The 15,390-nt window shown below is 38.5% G+C and overlaps 1 protein-coding gene across 1 annotated transcript in view; it reads left to right on the top strand.

The window, feature by feature from the left end:
• Positions 1 to 7,577: 7,577 nt before the first annotated feature.
• The window catches only part of washc5 (WASH complex subunit 5), a 45,150-nt gene continuing 37,337 nt past the window's right edge, over positions 7,578 to 15,390 (top strand). Inside the window, exons 1-6 of the mRNA XM_034175298.1 lie at positions 7,578 to 7,654; positions 9,116 to 9,353; positions 9,585 to 9,730; positions 10,130 to 10,214; positions 10,602 to 10,702; positions 14,925 to 15,117. Of these exons, the coding sequence (XP_034031189.1) occupies positions 9,168 to 9,353; positions 9,585 to 9,730; positions 10,130 to 10,214; positions 10,602 to 10,702; positions 14,925 to 15,117 (711 nt within the window). The 5' untranslated portion in view covers positions 7,578 to 7,654; positions 9,116 to 9,167. The remainder of the gene's footprint in view (positions 7,655 to 9,115; positions 9,354 to 9,584; positions 9,731 to 10,129; positions 10,215 to 10,601; positions 10,703 to 14,924; positions 15,118 to 15,390) is intronic.

Below are 15,390 nucleotides of genomic sequence, written 5' to 3' on the forward strand. Positions count from 1 at the left end.
ATAGACCATTCCTCTGCAGATGATCAGTTAGCTGTTTTACAACTACCCTTTCAAGAATTTTTGAGAGAAAAGGAAGGTTGGAGATTGGCCTATAATTAGCTAAGATAGCTGGGTCAAGTGATGGCTTTTTAAGTAATGGTTTAATTACTGCCACCTTAAAAGCCTGTGGTACATAGCCAACTAACAAAGATAGATTGATCATATTTAAGATCGAAGCATTAAATAATGGTAGGGCTTCCTTGAGCAGCCTGGTAGGAATGGGGTCTAATAAACATGTTGATGGTTTGGATGAAGTAACTAATGAGAATAACTCAGACAGAACAATCGGAGAGAAAGAGTCTAACCAAATACCGGCATCACTGAAAGCAGCCAAAGATAACGATACGTCTTTGGGATGGTTATGAGTAATTTTTTCTCTAATAGTTAAAATTTTGTTAGCAAAGAAAGTCATGAAGTCATTACTAGTTAAAGTTAATGGAATACTCAGCTCAATAGAGCTCTGACTCTTTGTCAGCCTGGCTACAGTGCTGAAAAGAAACCTGGGGTTGTTCTTATTTTCTTCAATTAGTGATGAGTAGAAAGATGTCCTAGCTTTACGAAGGGCTTTTTTATAGAGCAACAGACTCTTTTTCCAGGCTAAGTGAAGATCTTCTAAATTAGTGAGACGCCATTTCCTCTCCAACTTACGGGTTATCTGCTTTAAGCTACGAGTTTGTGAGTTATACCACGGAGTCAGACACTTCTGATTTAAAGCTCTCTTTTTCAGAGGAGCTACAGCATCCAAAGTTGTCTTCAATGAGGATGTAAAACTATTGACGAGATACTCTATCTCCCTTACAGAGTTTAGGTAGCTACTCTGCACTGTGTTGGTATATGGCATTAGAGAACATAAAGAAGGAATCATATCCTTAAACCTAGTTACAGCGCTTTCTGAAAGACTTCTAGTGTAATGAAACTTATTCCCCACTGCTGGGTAGTCCATCAGAGTAAATGTAAATGTTATTAAGAAATGATCAGACAGAAGGGAGTTATCAGGGAATACTGTTAAGTCTTCTATTTCCATACCATAAGTCAGAACAAGATCTAAGATATGATTAAAGTGGTGGGTGGACTCATTTACTTTTTGAGCAAAGCCAATAGAGTCTAATAATAGATTAAATGCAGTGTTGAGGCTGTCATTCTCAGCATCTGTGTGGATGTTAAAATCGCCCACTATAATTATCTTATCTGAGCTAAGCACTAAGTCAGACAAAAGGTCTGAAAATTCACAGAGAAACTCACAGTAACGACCAGGTGGACGATAGATAATAACAAATAAAACTGGTTTTTGGGACTTCCAATTTGGATGGACAAGACTAAGAGACAAGCTTTCAAATGAATTAAAGCTCTGTCTGGGTTTTGGATTAATTAATAAGCTGGAATGGAAGATTGCTGCTAATCCTCCACCCCGGCCCGTGCTACGAGCATTCTGACAGTTAGTGTGACTCGGGGGTGTTGACTCATTTAAACTAACATATTCATCCTGCTGTAACCAGGTTTCTGTTAGGCAGAATAAATCAATATGTTGATCAATTATTATATCATTTACCAACAGGGACTTAGAAGAGAGAGACCTAATGTTTAATAGACCACATTTAACTGTTTTAGTCTGTGGTGCAGTTGAAGGTGCTATATTATTTTTTCTTTTTGAATTTTTATGCTTAAATAGATTTTTGCTGGTTATTGGTAGTCTGGGAGCAGGCACCGTCTCTACGGGGATGGGGTAATGAGGGGATGGCAGGGGGAGAGAAGCTGCAGAGAGGTGTGTAAGACTACAACTCTGCTTCCTGGTCCCAACCCTGGATAGTCACGGTTTGGAGGATTTAAGAAAATTGGCCAGATTTCTAGAAATGAGAGCTGCTCCATCCAAAGTGGGATGGCTGCCGTCTCTCCTAACAAGACCAGGTTTTCCCCAGAAGCTTTGCCAATTATCTATGAAGCCCACCTCATTTTTTGGACACCACTCAGACAGCCAGCAATTCAAGGAGAACATGCGGCTAAACATGTCACTCCCGGTCTGATTGGGGAGGGGCCCAGAGAAAACTACAGAGTCCGACATTGTTTTTGCAAAGTTACACACCGATTCAATGTTAATTTTAGTGACCTCCGATTGGCGTAACCGGGTGTCATTACTGCCGACGTGAATTACAATCTTACCAAATTTACGCTTAGCCTTAGCCAGCAGTTTCAAATTTCCTTCAATGTCGCCTGCTCTGGCCCCCGGAAGACAATTGACTATGGTTGCTGGTGTCGCTAACTTCACATTTCTCAAAACAGAGTCGCCAATAACCAGAGTTTGATCCTCGGCGGGTGTATCGTCGAGTGGGGAAAAACGGTTAAAGATGTGAACGGGTTGGCGGTGTACACGGGGCTTCTGTTTAGGGCTACGCTTCCTCCTCACAGTCACCCAGTCGGCCTGCTTTCCCGGCTGCTCGGGATCTGCCAGGGGGGAACTAACGGCGGCTAAGCTACCTTGGTCCGCACCGACTACAGGGGCCTTGCTAGCTGTAGAATTTTCCACGGTGCGGAGCCGAGTCTCCAATTCGCCCAGCCTGGCCTCCAAAGCTACGAATAAGCTACACTTATTACAAGTACCATTACTGCTAAAGGAGGCCGAGGAATAACTAAACATTTCACACCCAGAGCAGAAAAGTGCGGGAGAGACAGGAGAAGCCGCCATGCTAAATCGGCTAAGAGCTAGTAGCTACGCTAAGCTAGCGGATTCCTAAAAACACGCAAAGCGAATAATGTGTAAATAATTTAGAGGTGATTCAGCAGAAGGAGTGCTTTAGTTAAGGCACGTAAAGATTACACTGGGAAACAAATCGTAATCTAGATAACTAGATCAATCTAACTGCGCAGATCAAACAGCTAACAGATACAGAAAAACACCGCTGTGCTCCGGAACAAGAAGTGATACAATACCGCAGTGAGAGCCGACCACCAGTAGAGTCAAGTAAAAAAGTAAAAAAAAAAAAAAAAAAAAAAAAAAAAAAAAAAAAAATAAAAAGGTAAAAAAGTAAAAAAGTCTTGAAAAAGACTATTAGTTCAAAGTCCAAAGCAGCAGGTAGCAGTCTCTGTGTAAACAGTCCCAACAGAGAGCCAAAATTAACAGATACAGCAAAACACCGCTGTGCTCCGGAACAGGAAGTGATACAATACCGCAGTGAGAGCCAACCCTAAATAATTATTGCACTTTCTGTAAATACTAGAAATGTCATTTCACTTCTCAAATATCAGTGTGTTTGTCTGCTATATGATATATTTAACTGAAAATCATGGAAATCATCAAGGGTGCCCAAACCTTTGCATACAACTGTAAATAAAAGAAGGATGAATGGAAAAATGTACCAAGACATTCCTGACTAAAAATCTACCAGGATTATGAAAATTAAACAAGGGCGGACATTTCAGCAAGACAGTGATCCCAATCACACAGCTAAGGAAACTCTCAACTGGTTTCAGAGAATAAACATAAAGCTGGTAGAATGGCCCAGCCAATCACCTGACTCGAATCCAGTAGAAAATCTATGGTAAGACTAAAGATCAGCGTTCATAGAAGAGTTCCACACAACCTTCAAGATTTGAAGACTGTTCAAAGTTTTTGTTTGGTAAGAACCAAATAATTTGCAGTGTACCAAGATAAAACTTTAGATTTATAAGTGTTAGACAATTTATCTTGTTTTAAGTGTTAATTTCATATTGTAAGTGTTCAAATGCTTATAGCTAGATGTAACAAGCATTCAAGACATCTTGTCAAGTGAAATTATCTATCCATGCAGCAACATAATTTCCCTAAGATTTAGTGTTTTTTATCTTGTATTTCGACACCTCTTTTTGCAGTGTAGACTGTAGCTTCAACCAAACACGCTTGTTTTTACAGAGCACTTAACAAACCTAAAGTAAATAAACAAATAAACTTTGTTTTTAATATTGTAAGTGCGTAACAAATAAATAAACTTTATTATTATTATTATTATTATTATTATTATTCAGTAATATGCAAATGTCGTGGACATGAACGAGCGAAGCTCGTCAGCATCTCACCATGTCATTTAGGTTCTTCAGACTTTATTTTGAGTGAATGCTTCGGAGGAGCATTAGCATGTCAAAAACCTTTCAGCTTCTGGTGGGGCTCTGCCCCCCCGCCTTTTTAAGCATTTTTCTTTATTTGCCTCTCACATGCCTGGAAAAGCTCCTCGCCATCTAACCATGTCCTTTAGGTCCTTCAGACCTTTTTCAGTGAAATGGTTCTCGGGAGCATGAGCATGACTAAAACCTTTTAGCTTCTGGAGTGGCTCTGCTCCCCATACTCCCCACCTTTTTAAGCATTTTTCTTTTTATGCTTTTCAGCTGGTCCCCCTAATTACAACTCCCTGCCACCTTAAGCATTTTTTTTAAATGTAGATGTAAATTAATATTCAAAGTTTTCAGCTAATTGACAGTAGGTCTGTACAATATGGCCAAATTATCGTATCTCAATATTGTCACATAAATTGTCATGTAAATGTCACTTATATACATGCTGTCCATATTCTTGAGCCGTTTAGGTGGGTAGGGACAGTTCCCATGGGATAAAAAAGCTTTTCAGCCTACCATCCCTGGTTCTCAAGACCAGGTACCTAAGTGGCTCTTTTCTTCTTTTTTTTCTTTAAAGATATTTAGGTGTACCTTAGTAAACACTAGTACAGTTCCAACTTAGATTTGGAATGTATAATAGAAGATATACCTTACTGAATTTTCATATCAATATGATATACTATATGACTATGATTTGACACAAAGTGCAGCAACAGTGAAAATTAAACATTGTTAAACAAAACAGTAATATACCCACTCATTTTGCACTCATCATAAGGTTAGGATACTGTGCCCTCCAAAAGTATTGGAACACTTGGAATTTCACACATTTTAATTTGTTTATGCCATTTTTAAATATAAGAAATACAAAAAAAATAAAGAATATGAATTTCTAAAATTCAGAAATATGAATATGAATTTCTAAAAGTCAAAATGTATTTGAAATGGAATAAACAAATTAAAATGTGTGAAATACCAAGTGTTCCACTACTTTTGAGGGCAACTCAGAAACACTGAGGAGCAGCATCTTACATCTCATATATAGTGCAGCAGATAAGAGAATATTTAGAGTGGAATCCTGCAAATGGTGATACAAGCATCAAATCTGGCACAAATAATCCATAGCCATTAACTCTTGATTGGCTGATTGATTAAACTGATTGGCCACTTGAATTTTCAATAGACAGCCAGGTAGGGGTCAATTGAAGAATTACACAGGGGTCAAAATTAAAAGATGCTACAATCATATAGAAAACTACACCACATTATTTGCCTGATCATAAAGATTCCAAAAAAGGTATTGTTTGGACAATCTGTGACTGAATGTTATTGAGGTATGAGGTAAAAGCAGCAAAAATGGTGACAAAGGTCAGTTTCAGTTTGTACAGGGGTCAAAAGTTAAAGTTGCTGCATTAATTTTGCTCTAGCTGTATTTGTGCTGAATTTGATGCTTGTATCACCATTTGAAGGATTGTTTCAGTTATCTGCTGCACTAATAAGCCAACAGAGCATGAACCAGCTGCTGCCTGTTAGCTTAAACATGTGTATGTAAGGCAACCCAAATTAAAGGAGAAATGCTGCTTTTAATAACCCGGACCTCGTTTCTGGCATAAAATACAGTCATTTACTCACCATACGTTTGGTGTGATTAGAAGTCCATAGTTCAAACTACGTGCTCAATTCAAATCTGAAGCAAACATTTTTCTTCTTCTACTAAGGTTGATTAAAACTTTTGTGGTACACAGCGCAAACTACTGGGCAGGAGGAACCTAGCAGTCAATGTGACTCACTGATTTGAAAATGCAGGTCTTTCAACCAGACGTGTGGTGCCGTGACATGTCAATCATCTGTGTCCAATCAGATTTCAGAGTCCAGTGAAACCCCAGCCTCCGCTCTAGCTCCTCCCATGCCAGGAAGTGTTTGACATTTGAACATTTCCTGTTTCACTGTGACTGATAAATTGGCACTTCCTGTTTGAGTGTGATCTTGGCCCTGAGTTCCCGCGAGATTCCATGGGAGCTCATCTGTCAATCCAGGAAGTGTTTGACATTTGAACATCTCCTGTTTTACTGTGGATTTGAAAATTGGCACTTCCTGTTTAGGACACCCTGTACCATGAGTGAGCTTTCGCTCATATTATTATTATTATTATTATTATTATTATTATTATTATCATGGGCGCAATTTGGTGGGGGATAGGGGGGATGGGGGACATGTCCCCCCACCTTTTCAACCGGGGGGACAGAAAATGGTATGTCCCCCCCACCTTCTGACATATATGTGTGTACTTGAAACATGCTATGCCAGTCTTATGTGCAAACCATGTCAGAATAGTATCTTTGTTTCTGCAAGTTTGTATTTTTAGCAGCATTGACTTGTTTACAACACCTGTTTCTTGTTTGTCACATTTGGAATTTTCTGGGACTGCATTTGTCCAGATTTGAAACCAAAAATAGTTGCCTCGAGGGACTAGTGTCTACACATAAGTATCAATGGACCATATGCTAATTTACTAAATTCTGAAAGTTACAAAAGGAAATCAGAAAAGCTATCTGGGACCTCAGAAAGCCCATCTGCAGTTATTGCTTGATCTCCAAAATCAGTCTATGCAAGCGAAATTATGTTCAGTATGAGTGTTGTCATTAGTGCCACTTTGAAAATTAAATTCATGATAAGTAATTTATCCTAAACTTATGATCTGTTGGTTTTTCAAACTTATGCAAAAACAAATCTTGAGAAAAAAATACAGTATGCGATAGTTAATAATTATTAAGAGCCTGTTATTTCATATTTATGAATACATTTTACCACATTGCAGTTGTTTTTTTTTTTAATGAAAACTCAACCTATCATTCTTTTTGAGTTCTACACATGTGGTGATACCTTATTTACACCAGGATGTTAATAAAATCAATGCTGGCTATTCTCAGAATAAAGTACTTATATCCACAGTTTCAAATTGCATAAGTCAAATGGTGACCACTTTATGGTCTTCTCAAAACATTAAAATTACTGTTCTGGATGCTCAGAATGCATCTGAGCTTATCTAGAAACCGCTGGCTTCTGGGGGCCTAAAGCGGCCCCCAGACCCCCGCCCTATGGGCTTTGGCCCTGTGGGCCTCACACTTTGTCCCCCCAATTTCTACTTCTAAATTGCGCCCTTGATTATTATTATTATTATTATTATTATTATTATTATTATTATTATTATTATTATTATTATTATTATTATTATTATTATTATTATTCAGTATCAGCATCACTTTATTTGCCAGACACAGGGTCCAAATCACAACAAACACAGACCATACATAAAACACACAGAAAACTCATAGCAACACTTACAATTTTAAAATAACATTAAAATAAGTAGGTTATTCTTATTATTGTTGCTGTTGTTTGTGGGCTTTTTTGGGGATAACACCGCCCTCCTCCGGCGTGCAGAGTTTCTTGAATCAAACTCATCCGGCAGCAGTCAGGTGGTTTGTCATGAGGAAGTAAACAGCGACGGAAAGTGGAAGATTCAAAGAGGCAAGTACTTTAGTGTAACGTTGAACTTTAAACGTTTCTTCTTCTTTTGAAGTTAAACATTAAATTTTAGCAGTTACTTCTCCATGTCTTGTTTGATGTTTTGCCTCCACACAAGCTACTGTGTACGGCGTCAAGGTTTATTAAAGCATGCTAGCAAGCTGCATGCTAACATTAGCTTAGTAATGATGTACAACAGTATAGTAGAGTCTGCATTAAGACAAAGGTAAAGGACTATTTTTGTTTGTCTTTCAGTTCAGTGTCACAGGTGTGTTTATTCCCTTAGCAAGCCAGAAATCACCTGCACGCCACAACATATGTCAGACAGATTAAAGTTTTTATTCATTTATTTTATTTCATGTGAGACACTAGATTTTGAGGTCTGCAACTGACAATTCATTTTTTTCCGATTAAGCTGTGTATAATGTGTTTAATAGTTCATGTTTGATTGTAATGTTTTAAAACAGGTAACAGAATAATTCCTGCAGCTACAATCAGTCAGTTTAGCACTTTTCTTGATGTTTGTTGATTAATTTGTTTAGTTCTTTCAGCTTCGGTAGAGCAGATGGATTAGTGGGTCAGAAGCTGGCCTGCCAATATGTAGACCTGGATTTGAATCCTGCTCATGATACCTATCTGTGTTTTTGGACAACACGCTTCATCTGCATTGTCTCAGTCCACCCAGCTGTAAGTGGGTACCAGCCTTGGCTGGGGACGTAACCTGCATTGGACAGGTGTCCCGTCCAGGGGAAGTTGTAAACTCTCACCTGCTTCACGCTATGGAATCCGGAGATGAGCACTGGCCCCAACGGGCCTCAGGGTCTTTATAGAACGTCCCCCACTTTGCAGCTTGGAGTTTCTTGAAGTTGCTTTCCAAGCGTGGAAATGTAATCAGTTTGATTATGCTCAGCTTTGCACAGAGACTTTCTATAAAGAATTTATCTGCAGAATGAAGTTGATTTTCTTTTGTGCTTAACAACTGCCCCGTTCAGTGGATGATTATGAATGCAGATCATATTACTGAAGAAAATATTATTTTTCCAGGGATATGAATGAGTAAAACCCACTGCGTGTCTGCACAAATACTTTCTAAGAGAATGTAAAATTATTTCAGGGAAAAATACAAATGTGATGTATCGCTGTCTCCACAGTGATACACTGCTGCCTGGCGGGGGGAATACTTGACTGACTTTTCTGTTACACATTAGGAAGGGCATCTAGCATAAAATTTTGAGCCAAATCAATGTTCCTACTGGATCTGCAATGCCAATCCCGAGCAACACAGGAGAAGCCTAAAGGAGAATGTATTAGCAGTTCAGGAGCTGGCAGGTGTTGTGTTTGCTCAGATACACTTCACAATACTGAATGCTTCATTGCACAAGCATAAAGCTTACAATAACATTCTTTTTTCTTTTTCTTTCTTTTTAACAGGACTATCCAAACACTGTGATCACTGCAAATTTACAAGGTCACAGTGTGGCTCTGTTACACAACCTTCATCTCCGCTTCTTCTGGCCACAATGGTCGATTTCCTAGCGGAGAACAATCTGTGTGGCCAGGCCATCCTCAGGATTGTTTCCAGGGGAAACGCCATCATTGCAGAGCTCTTGCGCCTCTCTGATTTCATCCCTGCAGTTTTCAGGTTGAAGGACAAAAATGACCAACAGAAATATGGAGATATTATATGTGATTTCAGTTACTTTAAGGTATGAGTTAGATAAGGGTTTCAGTCTCTTACACTTATTCTGAATCTTACAGTGACATGCTCATGCTACCAAATGTCATTTTTTTATTCTTTAGACTTGAGGAAATGAGCAGAATTATACATTCTTGTTTTGTTGTATAGACCCAGAAGTCTATTTATTTTATTGGAGGTACAGATTATGCTTCCATTGCTTTACTCTTTTACTTTTACTGTTATACTCTTTCTTTTCCAGGGTCAAGAGTATTATGAAGGGAAGCTGGAAGCCAAACCTGACCTACAGGACCTGGATGAAGAGTTTAGAGAAAACAACATTGAAATTTTATCACGTTTCTATCTGGCCTTTGAGAGTGTCCACAAATACATAGTGGATCTTAACAGGTAAAACTCGACGAGGCTGTTCAGTGGCTGTTAGAATGATTTCACTATCAGCCCACATTGTCAAGCAAAGTAGGTAGTTCAGTGGGATAGGAGCTGAACTTACTAGCTCTGCTATCGATTCCTGATCAGCTACCAGTCTGTAGCCTTGGACAAGACATTTCACCTACATTGTCCCAGCTGTAAAATGGGTACTGACCCATACAAAAAAAAACCCCAAAAAATCACAATTTTAACCTGTTGAAACAAAATGTAACTGTCTGAATAAATTTAAAATGAGCTGGTTCAAAGATTGTTCCTGATCTTATGTTATGTCAGCCATCCCTGTTTTACTGTTCTAGACCTCAAAAATCGTGATAAAATCTCTGCATTGCAACATTATTCTCATTGTTTTATCTGTAGATATTTGGATGACCTACATGAGGGTGTTTATATTCAGCAGACTTTGGAGACTGTGCTTCTCAGTGAGGACGGAAAACAGCTTCTCGTAAGTAACGCAAACGTAAATCAGTTGAAGATTTGTAGCAGTAGCTACAGGAAAGAGCATAAAAAGTGTTCATTATTGTTGTTGAATTTATATGAGAATTTACTGTGTCTGTTGTGTGTTCAAGATGGAACCTTTAAAATTCCACATGAAATACTGCTAAAGCAATTTTATTAATTTGTTTAATTATTTCAGTTTTATTTCTCATTTTGTTGTCACATTTTAATACAAAATAGATTCTGGAATCAGTGCTTAGAATGGGTAAAGCACTGTATTTTAAGCTTCTTTTTCCGGTGCACAGTCAATGTGTCGATATATCCTCCCCTGTTTTTAACTGCTGGATTACAGTCTGCAGTCAAACTGATTGTATGTGTTTAATCTGTTACCCAGTGTGAAGCTCTGTATTTGTACGGAGTCATGTTGCTGGTTATTGACCAGAAAATTGAAGGTGAGGTCAGAGAGAGGATGCTTGTTTCCTACTATAGATACAGGTGAGTTTGTGCCATGTAGAATAATCACATTTCTCACTTGCACGCTGTACGTTCTGTTAGCAAGTGCGCTTAGTCATTAAGCTAAGGTACCTGCTTTCTTGCACATCTTTCCCTTTCTTATTTTTAGTACAACCACTAGTCTTGTAAACATTTAAATGTAGGGGAGCTTCAGTTAGATATAACTTATTTTCTGTTGATCTTTTTTCCACTGCTGTGAAACATTTAGCTACATGTAGATGTTACTATACAGTAGTGTTCAGAATAATAGTATTGCTATGTGACTAAAAAGATTAATCCAGGTTTTGAGTATATTTCATATTGTTACATGGGAAACAAGGTACCAGTAGATTCAGTAGATTCTCACAAATCCAACAAGACCAAGCATTCATGGTATGCACACTCTTACGGCTATGAAATTGGGCTATTAGTAAAAAAGTAGAAAAGGGGTGTTCACAATAATAGTAGCATCTGCTGTTGACGCTACAAACTCAAAACTATTATGTTCAAACTGCTTTTTTAGCAATCCTGTGAATCACTAACTAGTATTTAGTTGTATAACCACAGTTTTTCATGATTTCTTCACATCTGCGAGGCATTAATTTTGTTGGTTTGGAACCAAGATTTTGCTCGTTTACTAGTGTGCTTGGGGTCATTGTCTTGTTGAAACACCCATTTCAAGGGCATGTCCTCTTCAGCATAAGGCAACATGACCTCTTCAAGTATTTTGACATATCCAAACTGATCCATGATACCTGGTATGCGATATATATGGGCCCAACACCATAGTAGGAGAAACATGCCCATATCATGATGCTTGCACCACCATGCTTCACTGTCTTCACTGTGAACTGTGGCTTGAATTCAGAGTTTGGGGGTCGTCTCACAAACTATCTGTGGCCCTTGGACCCAGAAAGAACAATTTTACTCTCATCAGTCCACAAAATATTCCTCAATTTCTCTTTAGGCCAGCTGATGTGTTCTTTGGCAAATTGTAACCTCTTCTGCACATGTCTTTTATTTAACAGAGGGACTTTACGGGGGATTCTTGCACATAAATTAGCTTCACACAGGCGTCTTCTAACTGTCACAGCACTTACAGGTAACTCCAAACTGTCTTTGATCATCCTGGAGCTGATCAATGGGTGAGCCTTTGCCATTCTGGTTATTCTTCTATCCATATTGATGGTTGTTTTCCATTTTCTTCCATGCGTCTCTGGTTTTTTTGTCCATTTTAAAGCACTGGAGATAATTGTAGATGAACAGCCTATAATGTTTTGCACCTGCGTATAGGTTTTCCCCTCTCCAATCAACTTTTTAATCAAACTACGCTGTTCTTCTAAACAGTGTGTTGGATGTCCCATTTTCCTCAGGCTTTCAAAGAGAAAAGCATGTTCAACAGGTGCTGGCTTCGTCCTTAAATAAGGGACACCTGATTCACACCTGTTTGTTCTACAAAATTGACAAACTCTCTGACTGAATGCTACACTACTACAACCCCTGGCAAAAATTATGGAATCACCGGCCTCGGAGGATGTTCATTCAGTTGTTTACTTTTGTAGAAAAAAAGCAGATCACAGACATGACACAAAACTAAAGTCATTTCAAATGGCAACTTTCTGGCTTTAAGAAACACTAAGAAATCAGGAAAAAAAATTGTGGCAGTCAGTAATGGTTACTTTTTTAGACCAAGCAGAGGGAAAAAAATATGGACTCACTCAATTCTGAGGAAAAAATTATGGAATCATGAAAAACAAAAGAATGCTCCAACACATCACTAGTATTTTATATAAGTATTATTTATATAGTATTTTATTATTTTATTTTATAACAGCTTGCAGTCTCTGAGGCATGGACTTAATGAGTGACAAACAGTACTCTTCATCAATCTGGCTCCAACTTTCTCTGATTGCTGTTGCCAGATCAGCTTTGCAGGTTGGAGCCTTGTCATGGACCATTTTCTTCAACTTCCACCAAAGATTTTCAATTGGATTAAGATCCGGACTATTTGCAGGCCATGACATTGACCATATGTGTCTTTTTGCAAGGAATGTTTTCACAGTTTTTGCTCTATGGCAAGATGCATTGTCATCTTGAAAAATGATTTCATCATCCCCAAACATCCTTTCAATTGATGGGTTAAGAAAAGTGTCCAAAATATCACTGTAAACTTGTGCATTTATTGATGATGTAATGACAGCCATCTCCCCAGTGCCTTTACCTGACATGCAGCCCCATATCATCGATGACTGTGGAAATTTACATGTTCTCTTCAGGCAGTCATCTTTATAAATCTCATTGGAACGGCACCAAACAGAAGTTCCAGCCCAATGCAGATTCGAGATTCATCACTGAATATGACTTTCATCCAGTCATCCACAGTCCACGATTGCTTTTCCTTAGCCCATTGTAACCTTGTTTTTTTCTGTTTAGGTGTTAATGATGGCTTTTGTTTAGCTTTTCTGTATGTAAATCCCATTTCTTTTAGGCAGTTTCTTACAATTCGGTCACAGACGTTGACTCCAGTTTCCTCCCATTCGTTCCTCATTTGTTTTGTTGTGCATTTTCAATTTTTGAGACATATTGCTTTAAGTTTTCTGTCTTGATGCTTTGATGTCTTCCTTGATCTACCAGTATGTTTGCCTTTAACAACCTTCCCATGTTTTTTGTATTTGGTCCAGAGTTTAGACACAGCTGACTGTGAACAACCAACATCTTTTGCAACATTGCGTGATGATTTTGATAATCCTCTCCTTTGTTTCAATTGACATCTCTCGTGTTGGAGCCATGATTCATGTCAGTCCACTTGGTGCAACAGCTCTCCAAGGTGTGATCACTCCTTTTTAGATGCAGACTAACGAGCAGATCTGATTTGATGCAGGTGTTAGTTTTGGGGATGAAAATTTACAGGGTTTGGAATTTAGAGGAATAAATTCCATAATTTATTCCTCAGAATTGAGTGAGTCCATATGTTTTTCCCTCTGCTTGGTCTAAAAAAGTAACCGTTACTGACTGCCACAATTGTTTTTCCTGATTTCTTTCTTAAAGTGTTTCTTAAAGCCAGAAAGTTGCCATTTGAAATGACTTTAGTTTTGTGTCATGTCTGTGATCTGCTTTTTTCTACAAAATTAAACAACTGAATGAAGATCCTCCGAGGCCGGTGATTCCATAATTTTTGCCAGGGGTTGTATTATTGTGAACACCTCCTTTTCTACTTTTTTTTACTAATAGCCCAATTTCATAGCCTTAAGAGTGTGCATATCATGAATGCTTGGTCTTCTTGGATTTGTGAGAATCTACTGGTTCCTTGTTTCCCATGTAACAATAAGAAATATACTCAAAACCTGGATTAATCTTTTTAGTCACATAGCACTACTATTATTCTGAACACTTCTGTATGTCAACATGTATTTAATTGCATAATACTAGCATTGTGGAACTCGAGACCAGGCTCAACAACACCTTTTGTAGGTCTTTGCTCAGAATCAGCTGCATTTTTACTCGCTCTTGCCTCCGACGTAGAGGGCTCAGGATTTTTATTTCAGCACTTATCAAGACCACATTGGCTAGGATATGGCTAAAGTTCCTATGCATTGTCTGATTTATTTGTTAACCTCATCATCGCAGTTGGATGCAAAACACCCTGCTTCAACTGAAACAAGTGTCCTTTTTTATTGTAGGGTAAGACATGGAAAATTAGTGTTGAATAAAGATCACGTAATTGATTTTAGCTCTTAGTCTTTGTTTGTATGCGGGTGTTTTTCTTGGAATCTGGATCTTTTAGATTAGTTATGTTTCTGGTTTGCTTGTTCCGCTTTTTATTTTAATTGTGTCATGCAGTGTGGGACTTGCACTGGTCTGGTCAGGGTCTTAACTTGGTCTCAGCTCCTCAAATTATTGAGTGAAATCCCAGTACGCTCCCTTCCCCTGACCACTTCGCCCTTTAACCTTCATTTTTGTAAGTGAAGTGGTAGGGTAAAGGGGGAGTATTGGGATTAGCCCGTGGCCTTGTTTCAGTCTCTGTACACTCTGGTCTTGATCTCGACTTGCGTCTTGGTTTAGGTGGTCTGGACTGCAGCATATACCAGGAAATAGTGTGTTGGCAGCACTTTATGCTTATATGCCTCAGTCTTCAAACTCATATCATTCTTAATGTGTTATTACCTTTTTGGCAAAAAGGATATGCATCAAAAATGCCTCCTGTATTGTTTCACATTTTCTTTAGTGCGGCCCGTTCGTCAGCTGATTCAAACTTAGATGATATCTGCAAGCTCCTCCGTAGCACTGGCTACTCCAGTCAGCCTGGAGCCAAACGGCCGCCCAACTACCCGGAAAGCTACTTCCAGAGGGTTCCCATCAGTTCTACTTTCGTCAGCATGGTCATTGGGAGGCTTCGCTCAGACGACATCTACAACCAAGTGAGAAACATGTTGAGCACAAATTTAAAGTTATAATTAAATAGAATTACAGATTTTGTCATTGCTGGAGAGAAGTATAAAGCACCTGTTTTAAAATTTATTGTAAATTATTAACAGCACTAAATATTTTTACTGCAAACACATGGCATGTTATGCAATAAATTACATGTAACACTAAACATACTGTTTGAGCAAGGAACTCTTAAAAGGTCTTCTCAGTTATAATAGTTTTGATCATTCCTGGAGGCAAAATATCTGAAATTGTTCCTTGAA

The sequence above is a fragment of the Thalassophryne amazonica genome, chromosome 7 (assembly GCF_902500255.1).
Source record: "Thalassophryne amazonica chromosome 7, fThaAma1.1, whole genome shotgun sequence".
NCBI lineage: Eukaryota > Metazoa > Chordata > Actinopteri > Batrachoidiformes > Batrachoididae > Thalassophryne > Thalassophryne amazonica.